The 25734-nt window shown below is 36.9% G+C and overlaps 1 protein-coding gene across 1 annotated transcript in view; it reads right to left on the reverse strand.

Annotated features, from left to right (window-relative positions):
• GTF3A (general transcription factor IIIA) overlaps positions 1-16148 on the reverse strand; it is a 22403-nt gene extending 6255 nt beyond the window's left edge. Inside the window, exons 1-5 of the mRNA XM_074303593.1 lie at positions 15880-16148; positions 9440-9540; positions 7389-7485; positions 7149-7237; positions 4978-5051 (exon numbers count right to left, since the gene is read on the reverse strand). Coding sequence (XP_074159694.1) covers positions 4978-5051; positions 7149-7237; positions 7389-7485; positions 9440-9540; positions 15880-16047 — 529 coding nt within the window. The 5' untranslated portion in view covers positions 16048-16148. The remainder of the gene's footprint in view (positions 1-4977; positions 5052-7148; positions 7238-7388; positions 7486-9439; positions 9541-15879) is intronic.
• Positions 16149-25734: the final 9586 nt, after the last annotated feature.

Here is a 25734-nt window from a genome sequence, read left to right on the forward strand (position 1 = left end):
TAAATAAAATCAAAGATTCATTTGAACATAAAACGTATATGTTCTTAACTACGTATGTACACATACACAGATATCTTATACATACAAATACACATACTCTTAAGAAACTGAGAGAGACAGAAGTATTTACAGCATAGAGAGCAGCTTTGGAGTCACATCTCTGACACATATATAAATCACTTAACCTCTCAATTCCCCAGGCTGCTCTCTAAGACTTAAATTCCAAAGAAATTGCAATCTTCATCTGAAGTCTCTTCAGGGGGAACCATATCTTTAAACCAAAAAAGTGGAAGGGCAAGAAAGAAGCCACTTAGCAAAAACAACTAACATACCAATTTATGTCTGACAGTTTATGTGATATACCTGTAATCACTCACTTTGCAATAAAGGGTATGAGATGTATTTTCTCAACTCTTCTCCAGGGAAATGTTTGGTCATTAAAATTATACATTCTCACTTTCATTTTATTATTTCCATTTACATGGTTGTAGTTATGTACACTGTTTTCCTTGTTTTGCTCTTTTTGATCTGTATCTGTTTCTGTAAGCCTTCTTATGCTTCTCTGAATTCTTTATATTTATTGTATTTTTGGAACACTTAATGTTTCATTACAATCACAAATCACATATATTTAGTTATTTCCTGATAGGTGGACACCATTTTTTTTCCTTGTATAAAAAACATAGCTATAAATATTTTAATTCTCTCTTTGGCCTAATAGTAGAATCTTTGCAATAAAAAGTATGAATATTTTAGTTCTTTAAAAGGTATTATACAAATTGCTTTCCAGAATGATTACGTACATTTTTAGTTCCACTTATTTTTAGCATATTACTATGTCAGTTTTTCTAAAATCCCTCAACATAGTCTATTTTCACCTTTATCAATTTTTTGTGTGAAGTAAAATCTCATGTCGCTTGTTTTGCACTTCTCTCACTAATGTTTAGGAGCAATCTTTTATATGATTGTGAATAAGGAACTATTTATTTATATCCTTTAACTTCTTATTCATTAGAGATAATATATATGGACCTTGTATATTTTATTAATTTCTTAGATACCCTGGATATCAGAACTTTATCAAGTACTTAATGCAAAACTTTTTCCAAAGCAGTACTTTCCTTTCTTAAACTACTTGCATTGATTTTGTTCATGCAAAGCCTTTCAAAGTCAAATCAAAAATAACTATCTTAACTTTTGTGGTTTCAACCCTATAGGATTAAGAGTTCTCCCCTTGATTATAATTATCATAGTTCCTCCACCCAATTTGCTTTAATTTTATTTAATAATATGATCTTTTAAGTCAAGTTCATTTAATTTTTTTATAATAATAGTTTTTTAGTTTTCAAAATATATGCAAAGATAATTTTCAACATTCACTTTTGTAAAATCTTATTTTCCAATTTTTTCTTTCTTACTCCCCACCTCCTCTCTCCCCTAGAAAAGAAGTAATCCAATATAGGTTAAACGTGTGCAATTCTTCTAAACGTATTTCCACATTTACCATTCTGTGCAAGAAAAATCAGACTAAAAGGTAGGGGGGAGAAATGAAAAAGAAAAAAAACAAGCAAACAACAACAAAGGTGAAAATTCTATGTTGTCATCCACATTCAGTCCCAATAGTCCTCTTTTTTGGATGTAGATTTTTCCATCATAATTCCATTGGAATTGGCCTGAATCATCTCATTGCCAAGTCCATCACAGTTAATCATCAAATAATCTTGTTGCTGTGTACAATGTTCTCTTGGTTCTATTCACTTAGCATCAATTCTTGCAAGTCTCTCCAAGCCTTTCTGAAATCAGCCTGCTGATCATTTCTTATAGAACAATAATATTCCATAACATTCATATACCATAATTTATTCAGTCATTCCCCAATTGATGGGCATCCATTTAATTTCACATTCCTTCTCACTACAAAAAGGGCTGCTACAAACATTTTTGCACATCTTTTTTTATGATTTCTTTGGGATACAGACCCAGTAGAGACACTGCTGGATCAAAGGATATGCACAGTTTTATAGCCCTTTGGCATAGTTCCAAATTGCTCTCCAGAATGGTTAGATCAGTTCACAACTCTACCAACAATGTATTTTATGTCTCAGTTTTCCCATATCCCCTCCAACATTTCTCATTATTTTTTCCTGTCATCTTAGCCAATATGAGAGGTATGAAGTGACACCTCAGAGTTGTTTTAATTTTTATCTCCATAATTAATAGTGATTTAGATAATTTTTTTATATGACTAAAATTTAATTTCTTCATCTGGAGCAGCTAAATGACAGTGGATAGAGCACTGGCCCTGGAGTCAGGAGGACCTGAGTTCAAATCAGACATCAGACATTTAACACTTTCTAGCTGTGTGACCTTGGGCAAGTCATTTAACCACAATTACTTCTCAAAAACAAAACAAAAATTTTTTTCTTCTCAAAATCGTTCATATCCTTTGATCATTTATCAATTGGAGAATGGCTTATATTCTTGTGAATTTGAGTCAATTCTTTATATAGTTTGGAAATGAGGCCTTTATCAGAACCCTTGGATATAAAGTTTTTTTCCCCAGTTTTCTGCTTCTCTTCTAATTTTGGCTGCATTGATTTTATTTGTACAAAAACTTTTAATTTAATATAATCAAAATTATTCATTTTGCATTTTATAATATTCTCTAGTTCTTCTTTGGCTATAAATTCCTTCCTTCTCCACAGATCAGAGAGATAGACTATCCCTTGTTCTCCTAATTTGCTTATAGTATCACCTTTTATGTCTAAATAATGAACTCTTTTTGACCATATCTTGGTATAGGGTATTATATGTTGTTCAGTGTTTAGTTTCTGCCATTCTATTTTCCAGCACTTTTTGACAAATAATGAATTCTTATCCCAGAAACTAGAGTCTTTGGGTTTATCAAACACTAGATTATTATAGTCATTTAAGTTGAATTCATTTAGAACTTTTTGTGGTATGATGCAAGATTAAAATGTAACTTAGAAATGTTTAACAAACTAAAAATATAATACAACATGTTAATCTTTTTTCTTCCATACTGCTTACTAGTTTTTCAGAAATTCTTGTAAAATAGTTTTTCTCCTAAATACTTTAATGTTGTCCTGTTGGATGAAATTAGATTATTTCTGATTCTTATTTATCTAGTATGTTTCAGTGATATACTTTAAAAAAATTTAACCAAATAATTCTGATTATTGCTTAATAGAATTAGAGAACTACAAGTACTATTGTCCCTTCCTTACTTCCGTCCAAATACATTATTATTTTGCTTAGCTCTATAAAGTATTTCATTAGTTTGACTGGCATAGAATTAAGAGGCTTGAAGCCAAGCACAAGACCCAAGTTCAGATCCCGCCTCAGATACTAATTAGCTATGTGACTCTTGGCCCCTCTAACCTCTGTGCTTCAATTTCTTTATCTCTAAAATGAGGAGGCTGGATTGAGAGATCTTTATGATTCTTTCTTAACTCAAAAACCATAATTATACTGTCATGGCCAAATCATGAGCAATGAATTTCCTTCCAATTAATGAAATCATTATTTCTTTTTAAGAGTATCATGAAACATATACATGTCAGGTATGTTTTGGTAGATTGTCTACCTTCATTCTTACTCTCATCTAGTAGTCATTACATTGGCCCTACATAAACAAAAGTCTTTATGCTTTGAATAGCATTTCAGGTCTATGCATCAGCATAAGCAAAAGGAGATACTACTTGGGTAATAGTAGACTTCCCAGTGGCACCCAATTTCAACAAATGGACTTAGAAATTCATGAAGCACCAGGACTGGATTATTCTGAAGCTACACTCTTGCTATTTAGAAACAAATAGAAAAGATTATGGTCTCCTCTAAGTTTCTGTAACCTAATCATTTAAAAAAGTGTCTTTAAAAGGTCTAGGATTTTATTCACCACAGAGATCAGATTTTAAAAATAGCTATAATAATAATAATAATAAAAAGGTTGTAGCAGTTCTCTTTGGCTCAGCAAAGAACTGAAAACAAAGAGGGTATCCAACATCTGGAAAGTGGCTGAACAAATTATGGTATATTATTGTAATAGAATGTTATTGTTTCATAAAAAATGAGCAAATGGATGATTCCAGAGAAACCTGTGAAGACTTGCATGAACACTTAAAACTCATTTGGAGGGGAGGATTAAACAGGAAGTTCAAGCCTGTAATATTGATGTACAGAGCTTTTGGTAAGGAAATTTCCTCTGTCAATGCAGATTAGCAATTATTTTGTAACCTATTTTGAATAATTCCCATCAGGTTAAGTGAATTGTTCAGGTTCACATAACAGAATATATCAAAACCAATATCTGACCCCAGCTTGTCATGATTCCAAGGCTCATTCCATTTTCTATCCCTCCATGCTAAGTTACTTAGTATATTAAAAAATATATCTGTGAGGACATTAATATTACATATATATATAGTATCTTTTCTTCCCAAACTCAAATTGTATTCATGTAAATTTGAATATTATACATTTCAAGGAATAAGTAGTACAAAGATTTATTTAAAGCTTAAAAACAAAAGAGAGTCAAGTTTGCATTGCAAACTGACATAAAAAGGCAGATGGTATTTCCTTCAACAACCTGCTTATTATGAATACAAAATTCCACAGACACTGGTAAACAACATATAATATTACTGAAATGATAGACAAAAAGGACATACTTATAATTTAGAATAAAACACTCAGATAATGGTTCAGGAAGATTTGCGAACTTGAAGATCTATTTGATAGTATGTATGGGACCTGAAAATGCTGCCAATTATCTCACATCAGAATTAAGTATCAAATCTTATTTTTTTAAACTTATGTATCTGATAGTCTTCCAGAGTAAAAATGCAGAATAATAAAGAAAAACATTTAACATTCTAGAATGCAAATGCATGTTCTCTATAATGCACATTATTTTGTTATATAAGGTGACTGCCACAAGGGAAAAACTAAAGTTACCTTCATGTATCTTCTCATGTCGTTTCAGATGTCCAGGGGAAGAAAAGTGTTTTCCACAGCCTTCGTTGTTACATCTATATAATCAATGTATTAGGTATTAGCCAGTCCAAATCTACAGCCACACTTAATCCATAGTTCCAAATTTAAAGATGGGGCACAGATTAATTTGTCTTGATCCTCTTCAGACTTAACACACCCAAATCAGAGTTTAGCACCTCTCCTCCCAAAACTTACCCTCTTTTGAACTTCCTTGTTACTGTCACAGATATCTTCTTACCCAAGCTTAAAAACTTCTTTCATTCTCAACTCCTCATTTTTACTGACTTCATATATTCAAACTGTTGTGAAATCTTGTCACTTCTACATTTGCATCTTTCTTTTATATTCTCTTCTCTCCTTTAATAGCCTTCTAAAATTGTCTCCACTCTCTTCACTTCCATTCAGCAACCATAGTAATTTCCCTAAAACACACATCTGCCCTGGTTCCTGTTACTTCCTCAAGCTCCAGAGGTTCATTATAATATCAATAACTAACAAGAGTGCTTTAAGATTGGCTTTACATCTAATCTCCTTTATTGGTCACAATAACCCCCTAAAGGAGTTGCTATTTATTTTCCCCATTACACAGACAAGAAAATCCATGATGAGAAAGGTTGGATTGCCTAGGATCGTACAGCTAATAGGTGTCTGAGGCACCGAAGTCTTTAGGACTTCGAGTCCAACACTCCATCTACTTTGCCATCTAGATACCTAGCCTTCCATTTGGCTCTTCACATCCTGGTCAGTTTCTACCTTTCCAGTCTTCTTACATTTTTCTTCCCTATACACTCTATGATCTAGCTACAATGGCTACTTGCTGTTCCTTATATGATACTCCATCTCCTCTCCCCATTCCTTAGCATTGATTTTTCCATAGCTTGGAATGCTCTTTGTCTTCCTTTTTCCATCTTTAGTTTCCCTGATTCCTTCAAGATTCAGCTCAATTTCACTTTCTGCAAGAGGCCTTCCCTGATTCCTCCAAGATTATCTTCTACTATGTATTTGTCATAACTGATTTATATAGATATTGTTTCCAGAGGCTGTTACCACTTACCATTATGTCTGGCATAGAAAGCATTAAAAAAATGCTTGTTGTACTTGACTCCCCAGCAGTACATCTCTCTTTCCTACATTTTTCGAAAAAATGAATTTGCAAAACTTCATGAAGTCCAAATCACAAGTAAATGTTGAACAACCTTGTGACAAGACTAATGCAAGACTATTATTGGGAGGACTAATTTATCCCATGTTCTATTCTTGGCTGACATAATTAGATATAAGCCTGAAATATTATTGTATTTCTGTTTCCTGTATATGGGTGAAAAATATACATGGTTAAAAAGGAGGTGTCTCCTGGGTGTACTCATGGAATCATGGCACCTGGTAAAACCCTCCAAAGGTAATTCCTTCTCCCAGATGTGGAGATGTATATGTCACTTGAACACAGCCCTAGTTTACTTCCAAATGATGCCACAGAATTGTGAATGTCTATGGGAAACGAGGGCCCTAGACATTTCAGTTTGAAGTGCAATCATAAAAAAAGGAAAAAAAAAAAAAAAAAAAAAACCAGGGTGGAGATGCTTAAGTAAAGACATCAAGAAAAAATGAGTCAAAGAAGCAACATGGCAAGCAGGGACAAGCTGCAGACACAAGCCAAAGGACCCTCTCTGCATGTGCAATGTGCAAAGGAGGGCTGGATGAGTGTCAGTTTTTCCAGCCACACCTGCTCATGGATAGGAATCACCATCAACAAGTCTTAAATATGTTATGTGTCATCATCTCCAAGAATGGAATTTTCCTTGCTAGTCTATTCCAATGTGAAATCATCATTCTCCAGGTCTACCAACTCTTCTTGGATGACACCTTAATATCACTTCCTTTTGGAGAGAGAGCACACTTATCAGCATCTTCTTCACATTCTCCTTTATATACTGAAGGTCCAATTTGAACAATTAAGTCTTCTTTTCTTCTTCAGGCTAAATCACAGTTCCACTAATGTTCCCATAAGGTATTTAATCCCTTAATTAATTTTTCATTTGAACAAACTTAACTAATTCAAAACCCTTAGAAATATAATTGATGAGAGAGAATAAAACAATCTTTAATGGATTACAAGTACTTTTAATACCTACTTGAATAGTGGTTCATTAGTGTGTTGGCACTGATGGACTTTCAGCTGCTGGTGTTTCTTAAAAGACTTGCTACACCCTTCAAAGTCACACTGTTAAGAAACATTTGTAAAAATTTTAAAGGGAAAAATCTGTTATAAAAAAAATCATAGCAAATTCTTTCACTTCTAGGTTTCAAGGAGGTCAGAGACCATTAAAGAATTTTTAAAAATTTCTACAAAGTCATCCATAACAAATACTTACTACATATTGTTTATGTAGATTTTCATGTTTGCGATCAATATGTTTCTTCAAGTTTGATTTGGTGTTGAATTTCTGATCACAGCCAATAGCTGTACAACTATAAGGAATTGTTTAAGAAAATCAAAAAGAAAAAAAAGAAATTTTACTTTTTGTCTGTCTACTTCTGTGTTTTCCCTAAGAAATTACCTACTTCATCAATATGGAATTATGTCCCAGGCACTGTAATAGGTGTGATAATATATACAAATATAAAAACAAAAGAATCCCTGAAATCAAGAAGCTGTCAAATGATGAACTAAAACTGTCTATCAATGCAGGTTTCTAGTAGCACATTTTAAAAAATCAGATAAAGAAATGTGGATTGTTACAAAGTGATAAGAGAGATAAAGGATGTTCAGTGTATTGTGAGTTAGCAGAAGGATTTGTTGAGTATCTATTAAGGTGAAGATACCAAAAATGTAGAAAAATACCTTGGACCCTAATGTCACAAAAAGATTTGGAGAAAAAAAAAAAAGCAGCAGCTGTTAACCTATAAACTTACTTTCCCAGCTACATAAAGTCTTTGATTTAAAACTATATAGAAATTGAGAATATACTAAAAAAGTGCAGGTAGGGAGCAGATAAGTAATATTCTATAATGCTTAGCAGATAGTAAGGGTTTAATAAATGCTTTTTATGCATTTATTTATTCAATAACCTCTTAACCATCTCATATTTAACTAAAAAATGTAAAGAACATGAAAAAACATGAATGCTTACTATCTGATGATTGTGGCAAAGCATTTGATTCAGTAAAGCAAAATACCACCTTAAAGATGTTTCCCACTCATATATTAAAGTCATTCTATACCAATCATTCAAATGAAAGATATGGTAACAAAACAGAAATAAACCTGTTCAATGTCCTTCTGATTGTAAACATCAGATACTGTGAAATAAGATTTCTAGAACAGATGTGAAGTTGAAGATGCTTTTGTTTGTAGATGACACTGAGTTTCCAAGTACTACAGAATCCTTTACAAGAGATCTAAACTACTCCCAAGAGTCTGGTCTACCCATTCACATAGGAAAGACTAAGAATATAAAGAATGTCTATTACTCTGATTGTAACATGTAGAACAAACAGAGAGTACATATGCATAGCATAATGGGCCCAGAATTTTAAAAAAGCATTGAAGCTATTACACCTTCTTTATGCTTCTTTAATTATGCCAAGAAATAAAGGCTCATCTTTTTTAATACTAATATTTTATTGTCATTGTATGGCTATGAGACACAGAATGCAAGGGACTCCAAAGAAACACAAATGAGCATTATAGAAGGCAACAAAGAAGTGGAGAGGGCACTGGGATTGTAGCCAACGGGGAACTTTGAAGAAGAGAAGTTAATGATGCCATTTAGGCAATGTATTATAGGAAGAGAAGGTGGCAGAAGGGCTGATCAGATAAAGAAGGATGGCAAGTGGTCACATCAATTACTATACAGGTATCCAATACTACTGACATCAGAAAAAGTAAAAAAGTCGTCCTACTTAGCATGTGAACTTCTTGGAGTTAATCTACAGAAGGACATGGACAAGAATCACATGGGATATGCAGGCAGGGACTAGCTGTGATCTTTGGAGGAAATATCTCAACTGATGAGATCACATATCCATTTAAGCATTCTTAGCCTATCCCACTTCTTGGCTGTTAAGTGATGCTGATATGCCTCATCATGGCATGGAGGTAAGGCTGCGTGCCTGAAGACTGAACCAATGAAGCACAAACTCTAGCAGGTCCCATCAAGCAAGAAAGGCTTTAAAGTCCCTGCCTGGAAAAATGATCTAAAAAGAATTCTGACCAACAAAACCCTCCCCCCCTTCTATTAAATACACATACATAAAAAAGTATGCATCACTGTCATTGTCAATTTATATCAGAAGATGAAAATATTGGGAAATTGTGTATTCTCATATGAAGTAATGGTAAGGTTTCCTTCTACTTAGCCACTCACAAATCACTAACCTCCTTCCAAAGCTTTTGAAAGATAACAGTTTTCAAAAGACTTACACAAATGGCTTCTCTCCAGTATGTGTCAACACATGGCGACTCAGATGGTAGTCTCGGATAAATGCTTTGCCACAGCCTTCATAATGACAAACAAATGGTCTCTAATAAAAGAAAAAAAATTCATCATTTTAATCTTGTTCTAGTTGGCTATTGTAATCAAGATATTAATGAAATAAATTCTGTTCATTTAAGAGCCTTAATATAAGATAAGGAAAGAAAGCTGATAAATGCTTTCTTATATTCAGAGATATATTGTTCTCATTCAATCAACAAACATTTATTGAACACAATCTGTACAAGCCTAGAATAGTACTTTTCTGTGCAATTTTTAATTATTGACTATCAGTGATCACATAAATGCCACAGTTCTCTTCATTTTATGCCAGTCAAATCTTAACACAGACTCCAAGGCATTACTCAGATCACCCTACTGAAATGAAATGTGGTCCTATGAAATATTGCTTAAAATAAGTGGAATATCAAGGGGGAAGCAAGGCCATCTTTTGGCCAGAGATTTTCAGGGTGTTGGTACTAATTTATAGGAAAGCTGACTTGTAAAAACACAATTCTTCACATTTAAAAGGTGAGGAGATTAATAATGCAAAGTTAAGTTCCATTACATGCTGAGTTTTGTTTTTTTTTTCAACATAAGATTATACTGTAACCAAATATAGCAACCCCCTTGATGGAGAGTCTCCCTGTCTGCTCTTGGTGTGCCAGATCTCCACCTCACGGCATGATTTAATCTGCAATGACAAAACCTGTGGTAAACATGCAAGTTGTATTTCATCCCAGACAAGCCCAATGACTACATTAAAATGAAACTTCATACACACCACACCTGAGAAAGCACACAGAAGTAGTATTAAAGCATGGAAAACACCATTTGGAAAATGGCAACATAGTATGGGTGGTAATTTACAACCAGGTCCCTAAAGATACCCATTAGACTTTGGCATCAGATCAAGATAAAATAAGTTATTACCCAGAGTGAGCATTCATGGAAAATTTAACAATCCAGATGTTAAGAAATCAACAATGGTTAGGAATTTAGTAGAGATTCACCTATAGGTAAAAATGCACATTTAAATCCATATCAACCATCATCCCAATATAAATTATTCCTTGCCTGCTGGCTTAAAAAAAATATTTGATATCAACTATTCCTTTTGGTCATATACATATACATACAACGTACAATACAGATATAAACAGGGAATTTCGGTACCAAAAAACAATTTATTTTCCAATTCACTCCCACTATGTGTTGAATGAATGCTTCTGCTAGTTCTCTTAAATGTAAGTCAGTTTTTAATTTACAAACATTTGGACTTACCCATTGGAGGGCAAGAAAACATGGGCATTTGGAACCCTAGAATCTTACTGTTTTCATTAGATAGTTTGTACTTAACCAGCTAAAGCTTCCACTGGGACCACTAGCAGAAAAGGAATAGGAGCTTGGATTGGAAGAGGACAGAAAAATAAGTTTTGAGGCTTGGCACACTGATGAACAGAATATGGTACTAATGGGTACAGTCTCAGGGTACAAGACAACATGCCTGTATGCTACTTGAAAGCCACCTTGAATTCATTTTGGAATTCTGATGGACATGGCTCTTTTTAACAATGAGGTAATTCAGTTCCAATGGTCTTGTGATGAAGAGAACTTCTGCAGCCAGAGGTAGGACTGTGGGAACTGAGTGTGGATCACAACATAGTATTTTCACCTTTTTTTGATGTTGTTGTTGTTTGTTTGCTTTTTTATTTTCCCTCTCATGTTTTTTCTCTTTTTGATGAGAGTTAGGAAAGGGGAAAGTCCTTTTGGGTTGGCACAAGGATAGTCTTGTGATGGCAGAGTCCCCTGTAAAAGGAATTTACAGGCCCCAAAACCTAGATTGATAAAAAAGGTTTATTGTAGGGGTTTAGAAGTAAGGGCAAAGGTAGAAAGACGCCACGGCCAGAGGAGGTTGCTGGGCGGACAAGAACCCTTACATGGCTGGAAGGATACCATGTTTGGGGGGAAGGACTCCTGCAAAGAGAGAGCTCCAGTTTAGCTCTTTTATACCTAAAGGGACTTGTGGGTAGTATCCCAAGTTGGCTCAGATCTGGTGTGGGCTGGGACAGGCTGGATGACCAGGATTTGTAAATCAAAGATCAGCCATGAGGGTTGGGGAATCAGGAAGGAATCTTAAAGGGACCTCAACCCCCATCACTTTTTGATCTGATTTTTCTTGTATAGCATGACAAATGTAGAAATATATATAGAATAATTATATATGTTTAACATATATTGGATTACTTGCTGTCTAGGGGAAGAGGTGGACGGAAGGATTAGGAAGAAAAATTTGGAATACAAGGTTTTTCAAGAGTGAATGTTGAAAACTACCTTTGCATATATTTTGAAAATAAAAAACTATTATTTTTTTTAAATTAACAAATTAAAAAAACAAATAAATAAATTCATTTTGGAAATCAGATACCAGACAGTTGACTATAAAGTGATCACATGTTTTAGCTATGGCAACCTATGAACAAATACCAAAATTATCTAAAATAGTCTTCAGTCTTCAGAAATTTTCAGCAGACTCCTTCTAGTGTTAGTGGGAGACTGAGGATAGAGAAAGAAGATAGTGCTAAAGTCATATAATATATAGACAGCTAAAATGACATTTGTCGATAGTTGTTAACTTTTCATCTTTGTTCAAAGAGCAATAGAGATGAGGATGTTTAACATATGTTAACATATGCTGGTGGGAAGCAACAAACTATATCTCATGATCAATGAAACCAAGAAACAAGAATAAATTACAGCTAGAATGAAGGACTTACAGATTTTTTCTTGGAGAGAAAAAACTAGTTTATCACTTACCTAATGGCAACAAGAAAATATGATTTCTGCCTTCATCTATAAAACTAAGGGTAAACAGATGAGCTTTAAGGATAATATCTTCTAGCTCCAAATTCTATGAACTGAGAAGAATTTTTTAAGACAGACATGCAAGCTATCACCATTTCCCTTATGCTACTGAGAAAAACTAAAGATCAGCATGAGTTTTCCACCATCATACAGATGATTTAGGTATCTGCATTTCTCCCAAATCCAATTTGAGAATTCTTTCCACTCTCCCTCTAACAATAGAGTACAGCTTTTCAATAGTTGGGGGAATGAAAAGACAAAGGGAAAGTCTGGATCAGTCATTGTGAGAAGTTTTTGGTGATGGTTTTGGAGGTATTCTTGTTCATAAAAATAACTATAAGATTTCCAAGACCCTTGAAAGTTGGAAATTATATGATTTCAATGAGGGGAAAATGCCACAGGAATGCAAGAAGATTTTAATAGTTCTTTCATTAAGGGAAAAAAAAAAAAAGCAATAAAAAACCCATCAACTTAAATTTTGATGCTTGTTTTATCAATGTCAATGTCTTTCAAATGTTGTAAATCAGAATGCTGTGAGATGAGAACCAAAATTATAAATAATTCAAAGGTTAATGGAAAGACACATGGTGGATTCTTAAGCACATTACCAATGATGTCTTGCACTAATGAAGTGACCCAGAATGTGGACAGAATAGAGTGTGTGCTCTATCAAAAATGAGAAACAGTCCAAATGACATGTTGGAACTTTCCAGATATGAAAAGAGATGAGAAGAAGGCCTCTAAACATAAATCCTTACTTGGAAGATTAGCAGAAAAACAAGAAAAAGGAAATGCAGATAATGAGAAGGAATGGAGAGATAGTGATCTAAGTCTAGGTAATGCTTATGCCGATGAGTAGAATGGAGTCAAAGCTCCATTACCTTCATAAGAAGGCACTAAGGACCTGGGGAGAATAGTGCTTTAAAGCTCTCAAATGGGTTCCAGTTCAAATGATGCACAAAGATATACCAAAAAAAACTTCCCTTATTTCAAAATTTTGCCTATAATGTCTGCACCCAAATGATGAGGGAAGTTCTTCCTTTTGCTCCTTTCTCAGACACTGCAAGGTTTCCTAGTTTCAAGAATAAGAACTAAGACTGTTTCATTACTATTATTACTATTATTCATTCATCAAACATTTGTTAAACACCCATTAAGTATAAGAAAATGCAACAGACCCTATAACACTAAAAATTAATTAAATATTATGACTAAAGCACAGGATTTTTATGGGGCATCTTGGTATCGAACCTTGTTTTGAAAATAGCATACCTTAAAGCTTATATATGAACAAAATATTTTATGTATACTATCTCATTTGTTCCTGAAAACAACTCTCGTGAGGCAGATGCTAATGTTACTCCCATTATACAGAAGAGAAAACTGAGGATCCAAAAATTAAAAAAAATAAAAAAAAAAAAAAAAAAAAAAAGAAATATGCCCAAAGGCACAAGGCTAGTTAAAAGTCTCAGATGTGATCTGAACATGGGTTTTTCTGACTTTATTTCCACTATATTATATCATACTATAGATTCTTAGGATACAAGAAATCTTTTTCTAAGCCCAATTTACTTACAAATGAACTTATGCAACACAATCCTTTCTTAAGTTGATAAGTAGCGATATTGTTTTGCACCACTCACCCCACAGAGCATTTTGATATTACTCTACCTACTGAGGAACAAAATTTCTACCTACTATACCTAGAAAGTACCAGGAGTGTTAATGTTAAATTCAGCCAAGCAACAAAGGAGATCAGAGCATCTTCAGGGAATGAAGAATTTCAAGTCTATTCCTGACGGTGGACAGGTTATGCAATCTCTCCAAGTTTCCTCAGCAGTTAAATAAGGGGGTTGGACCAGTTATCTCTAATGCCCCTTCCAGCTCTAAATCCTATCACAGAAGAGCAGGGCAACTCCCCTTGACAGGATTTAGGGTTGCAAATTAAATGAATCTTTAGTGAATAGTCAGGCATAGAATTGGAGATCATAACTAGGGCGGGCAACTTGGCATAAGAAATAAAAGCTCTGGACTTGGAGCCTGGAAGATGGAGAACTGAATGTTTGTATGACCCTTGACATGTAATTCATCTACTTGGTCTCAGCTTTCTCATCTGTAAAATGAGGTGGTTATAAGAAGTAAATGATGCAACAGATGTAAAGCTAATTTTTGTTGTTCAGTTGTTTCGGTGGCATCCAACTCTTTCGTTGGCATCCAACTCTTTCGTTGGCATCCAACTCTTTCGTTGTCCCATTTGGGGTTTTCTTGGCAGAGACGTTGGAGTGGCTTTGCCTTTCCTTTCCAGCTCATTTACAGATGAAGAGCAGGCAAATAGGATTAAATGACTTGCCCAGAGCCACTCAGCTAAATGTCTGAGGCTGGGCCGGATTCAGGAGGAGCAGTCTTTCTGACTCCAGCTCAGCCCTCCGTCCACTGCATGTAAAACCTAGTGAAAAGTTAACGAGCGCTACACAGATGCTACACTATCATTCTTATTAAAAGCATGTGCTCTAGAAGAAGACAGTATCTCCTAGTTCCATGAATTTTCTCTGACTATTCCCCACACCCGGAAAACTCCTTCTCTGGCTCCTAGCTTCCTTCAAGACCCATCTCAAGCCCCAAGAAGCCATTTCTAAGCTCCCTTTGTTTGAGGGCCGTCCTTCTGCAGCTTATTTCCTCTTCTATGACTCGTTTGACACAGCTGTTTGCATGTAGCCCTCCCCATTAATTGTGAGCTTCTTGAGGGAAGGGGCTGGCTTTTGCCTTTTTTTTTTTTCTGTATCCTCAAGAGTGAGCATAGAGCCTAGCACATGATGGCTTCCCAACTGACTGTTGAGTCTCAGAACCAGGGCAAAAGAAACCAGAGATCAAACACGGGGCAGAGTAAATGTTTAACAAATGGCTCTCCAAAAATAAATAGACGCACACTATTTAATCTGCGTTGTTAATATTTTCTCTATCACTTTCCTTAGTCCTGACAATCAACCAACCACTAACCGAAGCCTGATTGACTGGAGATGGTCCCGGATCCGATGAGAGACCTTGGCCTTTTCAAGCTAACGCATTTCCCCGGTCTCGGTCTGACCATCTGGTCTGGCTCCTAGATACACTGTCTATTGCCTCTGAAACGCAGCAGGCACTTCATAAATGCTTGCTAAACTGACTTTAGTCAGCCGGTATTTGTTTTCTACTTGGAAGACAGTGACAGACAATTAAACTTTTACTTAAGCGTTAACATGCGCAACATCGCGCTAAATGAAAGACAACCCTCCGAGAGGAAAAGCGGTCTTTAACTTTCCCACCCCCACATCCAAACTAGAAGGCCTTTTCCCGCAAAGTAACCAAAGTGGAGGGTGGACGAGTCCCTAAGGCGCTCTCGTAAGGAGGCTAGCCAGAAGGCTCCAATCCCCGCGCGCGGGCGAGATTCGCCACACCCACTCAGCTCGCCCGGCCTCCCGCGCGAGCGTGGGGGCGGGGCAAGTCCTGTTGGGCTGCCCAGGTAGCGGTCCCTCGGTGTTTTTACCTCCCCCGTGTGTTTGCAGAGGTGCGCGTCCAGCTTCCAGGCCTTGTTGTAGGTGGCGCTACAGTCGGGAAACGAGCAGAAATACTTCTTACGGACGGTGGGAGGAGAGGGCGACGAGGCTGCAGCTGGAGCGGCCGGAGACCCATCGCCTTCCTCGTCCCCAGCCATGCTTCCCAGCGGAACCTAAGCGCTCCACGCCTAGGCACAAGTCCGGACTTGCGGAGCCAGCCCCAGAAAGTTCCGGGAACTGCCGTTTGACTTGTAACCTGACGTTAAGTGGCCCAAGCATGCTGGGAAAGCGAGTTTTTAATTCCTCCGTGTAGCGCCTTTCAAATGCGCAGGCGCAGAGAAAGCTCTGGCCTCCTGTCTTTTGCTGGTCTCGAGCCCGCGAAACCCCAAGGAATTTATAGGAAGATTTGAGGGGATTCGGGAACCTGGGTGGGAAGTAAATTGCATCTTTATTTTCTCTACTCTTCGGTTCGTTTGTAATTGTGTGAATTTCATTTATGCGTCTGCAAACATAATCCGGGGGATAAGTCTCCTCACTTTGGTGGGGTAACAGTGAGGAGAGCACAAGGGTACATTTCCTTCTAGAATAAAGGAAACGAGTTCAAATCAAGTCTAAGACACTAGCTGTGCTCCAGTTTCCTGTTCTCTGAAACATGGGAAACAATAGCGCCTCCTCCTGAGGTGGTTATGAGAAACGTGAGGTAATAGCTGTAAATACTAAGTGCTGGGACTCTATTAATACCAAGCAAAATCGTTACTTAATTTCACCCTATAGAGAAAGATCTTTATTTTCTTGGCAAATCACATGCTTCTACTAAGCTCCCTCGCTTTTTGTGGTGCTTTCTCATCCCAGGTTTTCTCCTCTCTGCCTCCTGCCAGCATTTGGGGTCCCTCAAGTCCCAGTCTTAGCTTTCTAGTGGCCTACTAGTATACTTTCCCTTTCAGTGAGCCCCCCCTCCCTGTGTCAGCCTCCCAGGGCAGATGAGTACATCACGTCCCTTCGGCCTGCGGGCGAGGTCCGGCCGTCTAACTCCGCTGGCTGCGCACCGCCCCTTGCACAGTCACACCTGCACCTGAGAGGAATGCCGGCTTTGTGCCGCTGAGCAGTCAACACTTCCATTTGGATGCTCATCCTGCCGTCTCCAAACTAACTGTTCTTCCTGACATTCCCCTTTCTGTCACAGACGTCACAAATCTTCCGTTCTCCGAGATGCCCTTCCCCACCTGTCCCCCTCCTTCCGTCTCTGAAGTCCCGTCCATCAGCGCTCTTCCCGCGCTGACAGGGTACCCTCGTGCAGCGATACCCCAACCCTTACACTAGTCTCATTATTGACTGTCTCCTTCCCCGCCTAAAGCCAGGAATACCGCGGGCCAATGCGGATTAGTCCTGAACACCCGCGAGGCTCCAATCTCCCCGTACTGCGAGCTCCGGAGACTGATGTGTAGGGCCTGCGATTCACTTCCAAGCAGTCTTTCACGTGGCCGCCAAAATCTTCTCCCGAATGTATAGTTCCGACCTTGTTTTTCTCTCCTAAAACCTCTCCGTGGGTTCTTTTCTCTATTAGGAAAGGCTACAAATTCATTAGCTGAACGTTAGAGATGCCTACAATTTGGCTCCAACCTTTCTCCAGCCTTATTTCCCACTACCTCTCTCTTGTAACCCCCATTCCAACCAATCTGAAACATCAGCTACTTCTCAGAATGTCTCCCGGCTTTCTGTGCAATGACCCAGGGTACTTCCCATATCTAGAACTTACTAGAACGAACTTCCTCCTACTCTCTTTCAGAATCCTCCTCCAAAGCTCAGCACAGACGACAATAAAACATTTGTTAAGCTTTATTATGTGCTAGGCACCAAATTAAGAGCTGGAAACAAAGAAGCAAAAAGAAAGGCAGCCCCTGCCCCCAAAGAGCTTGTGTTCTGATGGAGGGTGGCAGTGTAGGGAAGAGAGGAAGGGGTAAGGGATCGAGAAATACAGGAAAGTAAGGAGGTCGGCCTGGAGAAGCATTTAGACATGGCCTGAGTGTCCTAGGTTCTGGGAAGAACCAGTCAAAGGATAAGACGGAAGAGGTGGAAGGTTTCTCCTAGGTTTCTCCAGGGATGGAGTGAGCTTCCTGAGTAAAGACGGTTGTAAAGAAAACCCACGAAGAAACTCTGTAGCCCTATTTTTTTAGTGAATACACTGTTTGGAATAAGATTCAAAGATACGGAAACCCATAGTAGTCATTCTGTATTTTTCTCAAAAAAAATAAATATTTAGTGTGGAGCTAATAAGAGTGGCGTCAAAAGCTATGAAGAAAAGGACGACTTTATCATACTCTGCAGTGCTGTCAACAATAAAATGAAAGCTTCTATAAAAGATCTATTTCCCTATTGGCCATAGATTAGGCCAGGTGTATAAACTTCATTAGTTGTACTGATTGCTGTCACTGTGCAAAAATATTATTTAAATGTGTCCTGTTGGACTTCCGGCCAAGATGGCAGGCGTGGAGGCAGACAGCTGCTTGAGCTCCTCGTTTTCTCTCAGAACTTACTTCATGACAAGCCTCTGACTTAATGCTTGACCAGAAAGAAATCCACAAATTATCACCAAGAGAAGACATCCTTGAAAGTCGCCAGAAAAGGTCTGTGTTTGCTCGGGGGAGGGTCAATCAGACTGGGCGCAGACTGAGGGCAGGCAGCCAGAGCAAGACAGGCAGCTCACACAGCTCAGACCGGAGGGGGAGGGGTGTGATCTCTGCCGTTTCTGTGAAAAGGCTTTTGCCCAGTGTGGATGCTCCGTCTTGGCAGCAAGCCAGGAGCAGTAGAGAGGGTGTAAACACCGGAGGTGAAGATTAAAACCCCAGAAAGCCAGCGTCTCTCAGAGCCCGGCCACCCCCAACCCCCACCTGGACTGACTCGGTGTGTTCTCAGAGCCTCAGAGCGCAGACTCAGTACAGTCATTGCTGTTCTGTTAGTGGCTCTCTGCTGCCCTACCCCCAGTCTGTAGAGGAAGCCCATTAATACCATCCAGCCCCATCCCCCTCATCCCCCCCAAACAGACCAATTGTTTCTCTTGTCAGTTTGTTTTCTTTGATTCCTGCTCTGACAAAATGAACAAAAAATTCAAAAGGGCTCTAACCATTGACAACTTCTGTGTGGAGAGGGAGCAGACTTCAAATGCTGAGGAGACTAGGAACAGACTGTCCCCAGATGTATCCCCTGGGAGGGATATAAGCTGCTCCTCAATACAAAAGAACCTCATAGAGGAAATCAAAAAGGCTCTCACAAGAGAGCTGGAAGAGAAATGGGAAAAGGAAAGGGAAGCTTGACAAGAGAGCCTGGAGAAGTCATCCCATGCATTCAAAGACAGAATGGATAAAGAAATCAAATCATTGAGAAACAAGATTAGTGAGCTGGAAAAGGTAAACAACTCCAAGGAAAACAGGATTAGTGAGCTGGAAAAAGAAATCAGCTCTCTAAAAAATAAAATGGATAAAATGGAAAAAAATTCCATAGAAGATAAAAACTCAATTGGACAATTACAAAGAGATATAAAAAAAGTGAGTGAAGAAAATACATCATTGAAAATTAGACTGGAACAAGTAGAAATGAATGACTCAAGGAGAAACCAAGAGGGAGTCAAGCAAAACCAGAGAAATGAAACAATTGAAAAGACTGTCAAGTACCTTACCAGAAAGACAACAGACCTGGAAAACAGATCCAGGAGAGACAATTTGAGAATAATCGGACTCCCTGAAAAATGGGAGGAAAAAAAGAGCGTGGACACTATTTTCCAGGAAATTATCAAAGAGAACTGCCCAGACGTTCTGGAAACAGAGGGTAAAATAAACATTGAAAAAATTCATGGATCACCTACTGAAAGGGACCCTAAAATCAAAACGCCAAGAAATATAGTGGCCAAGTTCAAGAACCATCAGACAAAGGAAAAGATATTGGAAGCTGCTAGAAAAAAACAATTCAGATATGGAGGATCCACAATAAGGATAACCCAGGATCTAGCAGCGTCCACATTAAAAGAACGCAGGGCCTGGAACATGATATTCCGAAAGGCTAAGGAACTTGGTATGCAGCCAAGAATAACTTACCCAGCAAGAATGAGCATCGTTTTCCAGGGAAGAAGATGGACATTTAATGAAATAAATGAATTCCATCTATTTTTGATGAAAAAACCAGACCTACATAAAAGGTTTGATCTTCAAATACAGAACTCAAGAGATTTCTAAAAAGGTAAAAAGAAATCTTGAGAACTATACTTCTGTCAAAAAAATATGTAAAGAACATATGTACAATTTGTCTTAGAAACTAGAGGTGGAAAGGAGATTATATCATAAAAAAGTATAAAGTGGTGGTACTACATCTCATGAAGAGGCAAAGGTAACCTATTATATCTGAGAGAAAGAAAGGAGGGAGATGAACATAGCGTGTATCAATAGACATATTCGATTTATGGTGAAACTTCTTCCACTTCATTGAAAAGTGAAAGGGAAGGAGTAAGCTAAGGGGAAGGGAATACAGTAATTTCGAGGAAAAGGGGTAAAATAAGGGGAGGATCTTTAAGGTGGGGGAGGGATCCTAAAAAGGGAGGGCTGTGAAAAGCAAGTGGTGTTTATCAGTTGAATACTGGATAGGAGGGTAAAAGGGAAGGAAAGGGGAAAAGCATAAGCAGGGGTTAATAGGATGGCAAGAAATATAGAATTAGTCCTTCTAACCATAAATGTGAATGGGGCAAACTGCCTCATAAAGAGGAAGCAGTTAGCAGACTGGATTAAAAGTCAGAATCCTACTATATGTTGTTTACAGGAAACACACCTGAAACAGGGTGAGACATTCAAACTAAAAGTAAAAGGGTGGAGCAGAATCTATTATGCTTCAGGCAAAACCAAAAAAGCTGGAGTAGCCATCCTCATCTCAGATCAAGCAAAAACAAAAATTGATCTAATTAAAAGAGATAAGGAAGGGCATTATATCCTGCTAAAGGGAAGCATCAATAGTGAAGCAGTATCAATATTAAACATGTATGCACCAAGTGGTGCAGCATCTAAATTCTTAAAAGAGAAATTAAGAGAGCTGCAAGAGGAAATAGATAGCAAAACTATAATAGCGGGAGATTTCAACCTTGCACTCTCAGAATTAGATAAATCAAACCACAAAATAAATAAGAAAGAAGTCAAAGAGGTAAATAGAATACTAGAAAAGTTTGATATGATAGATCTTTGGCGAAAGCTAAATGGAGACAGAAAGGAATATACTTTCTTCTCAGCAGTTCATGGAACCTATACAAAAATTGATCACATACTAGGGCATAAAAACCTCAAAATCAAATGCAGTAAGGCAGAAATAGTAAATGCATCCTTTTCAGACCATAATGCAATCAAAATAACATTTAATAAAAAGCCAGGGGAAAATAGACCAAAAAATAATTGGAAACTAAATAATCTTATACTAAAGAATGATTGGGTAAAACAGCAAATCATAGACATAATTAATAACTTCACCCAAGAAAATGACAATAATGAGACATCAGACCAAAATGTGTGGGATACAGCCAAAGCAGTAATAAGGGGAAGTTTTATATCTCTACAGGCCTATTTGCATAAAATAGAGAAAGAGAGGGCCAACGAATTGGGCTTACAACTAAAATTGCTAGAAAAGGAACAAATTAAAAACCCCCAGACAAACACAAAACTTGAAATTCAAAAAATAAAAGGTGAGATTAATAAAATTGAAAGTAAAAAAACTATTGAATTGATTAATAAAACTAAGAGTTGGTTTTATGAAAAAACCAACAAAATAGACAAACCCTTAGTAAACCTGATTAAAAAAAGGAAAGAGAAAAAGCAAATTGATAGTCTTGAAAATGAAAAGGGTGAACTCACCACTAATGAAGAGGAAATTAGAACAATAGTTAGGAGCTACTTTGCTCAACTTTATGCCGATAAATTCGATAACTTAAATGAAATGGAAGAATACCTTCAAAAATATAGCTTGCCCAGATTAACAGAGGAAGAAGTAAGTAGTCTAAATAGTCCCATCTCAGAAAAAGAAATAGACCAAGCTATTAACCAACTTCCTAAGAAAAAGTCCCCAGGACCAGATGGATTTACAGTTGAATTCTACCAAACATTTAAAGAACAACTAACTCCAATGCTATGTAAACTATTTGAAAAAATAGGGATTGAAGGAGTCCTACCAAATTTCTTCTATGACACAGACATGGTACTGATACCTAAACCAGGTAGATCGAAAACTGAGAAAGAAAACTATAGACCAATTTCCTTAATGAATATTGATGCTAAAATCTTTTTTTTTTTTTTTTTTTTTTTTTAGATTTGCAAGTATTCTTTTTTTTTTTTTTTTTTTTTTTTTTGTATTCATTTTTCCAAATTACCCCCCCTCCCTCTATTCCCTCCCCCCGATGACAGGCAATCCCATACATTTTACATGTGTTACAATATAGTCTAGGTACAATACATGTGTGTGAATATCATTTTCTTGTTGCACAATAAACATTAGAATCCGAAGGTACATGCAACCTGGGCAGACAGATATTAGTGCTAACAATTTACATTCACTTCCCAGTGTTTCTTCTCTGGGTGTAGCTACCTCTGTCCATCATTGATCAACTGGAAGTGAGTTGGATCTTCTTTATGTTGAAGATTTCCACTTCCATCAGAATACATCCTCATACAGTATTGTTGTTGAAGTGTACAGTGATCTTCTGGTTCTGCTCATTTCACTCAGCATCAGTTGATTTAAGTCTCTCCAGGCCTCTGTATTCCTCCTGCTGGTCATTTCTTACAGAGCAATAATATTCCATAACCTTCATATACCATAATTTACCCAACCATTCTCCAACTGATGGACATCCATTCATCTTCCAGTTTCTAGCTACAACAAAAAGAGCTGCCACAAACATTTTGGCACATATATGACTCTTTCCGCTCTTTAGTATTTCTTTGGGATATAATCCCAGTAGTAGCGCTGCTGGGTCAAAGGGTATGCACAATTTGATAACTTTTTGGGCATAATTCCAGATTGCTCTCCAGAATGGCTGGATTCTTTCGCAACTCCACCAGCAATGTATTAGTGTCCCAATTTCCCCACATCCCCTCCAACATTTATCATTATTTGTTCCTGTTGATGCTAAAATCTTAAATAAGATATTAGCAAATAGACTTCAGAAAATCATCCCAGGATAATACACAATGACCAAGTGGGATTTATACCAGGAATGCAGGGCTGGTTTAATATTAGGAAAACTATTAGTATAATTGACCATATTAATAATCAAATTAATAAAAACCATATGATCATCTCAATAGATGCAGAAAAGGCATTTGATAAAATCCAACATCCATTCCTACTAAAAACGCTTGAGAGTATAGGAATAAATGGACTATTCCTTAAAATAATAAGGAGCATATATTTAAAACCTTCAGTAAACATCATATGTAATGGTGATAAACTAGAACCTTTCCCTGTAAGATCAGGAGTGAAACAAGGTTGCCCACTATCACCATTACTATTCAATATAGTACTAGAAACTCTAGCCTTGGCAATAAGAGCCGAGAAAGAGATCCAAGGAATTAGAGTAGGAAATGAAGAAATCAAATTGTCACTTTTTGCAGATGACATGATGGTATACTTAGAGAACCCCAAAGACTCTGCTAAAAAGCTATTAGAAATAATTCAGAATTTTAGCAAAGTCGCAGGATACAAAATAAATCCACATAAATCCTCAGGATTTTTATACATTACCAACACAATCCAACAGCAAGAGAGACAAAGAGAAATTCCATTCAAAATAACAGTCGATAGTATAAAATATTTGGGAATATATCTACCAAAGGAGAGTCAGGAATTATATGAGCAAAATTACAAAACACTTGCCACAAAAATAAAGTCAGATTTAAATAATTGGAAAGACATTCAGTGTTCTTGGATAGGCCGAGCGAATATAATAAAGATGACAATACTCCCCAAACTAATCTATTTATTTAGTGCTATACCAATCAGACTCCCAAGAAACTATTTTAATGACCTAGAAAAAATAACAACAAAATTCATATGGAAGAATAAAAGGTTGAGAATTGCAAGGGAACTAATGAAAAAAAAGTCAGAGGAAGGTGGTCTAAGTGTACCTGATTTAAAGCTATATTATAAAGCAACAGTCACCAAAACCATTTGGTATTGGCTAAGAAATAGACTAGTTGATCAGTGGCATAGGTTAGGTTCACAGGGCAAGATAGTGAATAAAAATAGCAATCTAATCTTTGACAAACCCAAAGATCCCAAATTTTGGGATAAGAATTCATTATTTGACAAAAACTGCTGGGAAAACTGGAAATTAGTATGGCAGAAACTAGGCATGGACCCACATTTAACACCACATACTAAGATTAGATCAAAATGGGTCCAAGATTTAAGCATAAAGAACGAAATCATAAATAAATTGGAGGAACATGGGATGATTTACCTCTCAGACTTGTGGAGGAGGAAGGAGTTTGTGTCCAAGGGAGAACTAGAGACCATTATTGATCACAAAATAGAACATTTTGATTACACCAAATTAAAAAGTTTCTGCACAAACAAAACTAATGCAAACAAGATTAGAAGGGAAGTAACAAATTGGGAAAAAAATTTTACAGTTAAAGGTTCTGATAAAGGCCTCATCTCCAAAATATACAGAGAATTGACTTTAATTTATAAGAAATCAAGCCATTCTCCAATTGATAAATGGTCAAAGGATATGAACAGACAATTTTCAGATGATGAAATTAAAACTATTTCCACTCATATGAAAGAGTGTTCCAAATCACTATTGATCAGAGAAATGCAAATTAAGACAACTCTGAGGTATCATTACACACCTGTCAGATTGGCTAAGATGACAGGAACAAATAATGATGAATGTTGGAGGGGCTGTGGGAAAACTGGGACACTGATGCATTGTTGGTGGAGTTGTGAAAGAATCCAACCATTCTGGAGAGCAATCTGGAATTATGCCCAAAAAGTTATCAAAATGTGCATACCCTTTGACCCAGCCATACTACTACTGGGCTTATACCCCAAGGAACTACTAGAGAAGGGAAAGGGTCCTGTATGTGCCAAAATGTTTGTGGCAGCCCTTTTCATAGTGGCTAGAAGCTGGAAGATGAATGGATGTCCATCAATTGGAGAATGGTTGGGTAAACTATGGTATATGAATGTTATGGAATATTATTGTTCTATAAGAAATGACCAACAGGAGAAATACAGAGAGGCTTGGAGAGACTTACATCAACTGATGCTGAGTGAAACGAGCAGAACCAGAAGATCATTATACACTTCAACAATGATACTGTACGAGGATGTATGCTGATGGAAGTGGATTTCTTCAACATAGAGAAGAGCTAATCCAATTCCAATTGATTAATGATGGACAGAACCAGCTACATCCAGAAAAGGAACACTGGGAAATGAATGTAAACTGTTATTTTTACCTTCTGAATCCAATTCTTCCTGTGCAACAAAAAATTCAGGTTCTACACACATATATTGTATCTAGAATATACACACATATATTGTATCTATATACTGTAATATATTTAACATATATAAGACTGCTTGCCATCTGGGGGAGGGGGTTGGGGGAGGAAGGGAAAAAATCTGAATAGAAGTAAGTGCAAGGGATAATGTTGTAAAAAATTACCCATGCATATGTACTGTCAAAAAAATGTTATAATTATAAAATAAAATAAAAATTTTAAAAATAAATAAATAAATAAATAAATAGATAAATAAATAAATAGATAAATAAATGTGTCCTGTTGGGCACACTGGTAATCCTCATTACTAAGGGA

This window comes from Sminthopsis crassicaudata, chromosome 3, assembly GCF_048593235.1.
Source record: "Sminthopsis crassicaudata isolate SCR6 chromosome 3, ASM4859323v1, whole genome shotgun sequence".
NCBI classification, from domain to species: domain Eukaryota; kingdom Metazoa; phylum Chordata; class Mammalia; order Dasyuromorphia; family Dasyuridae; genus Sminthopsis; species Sminthopsis crassicaudata.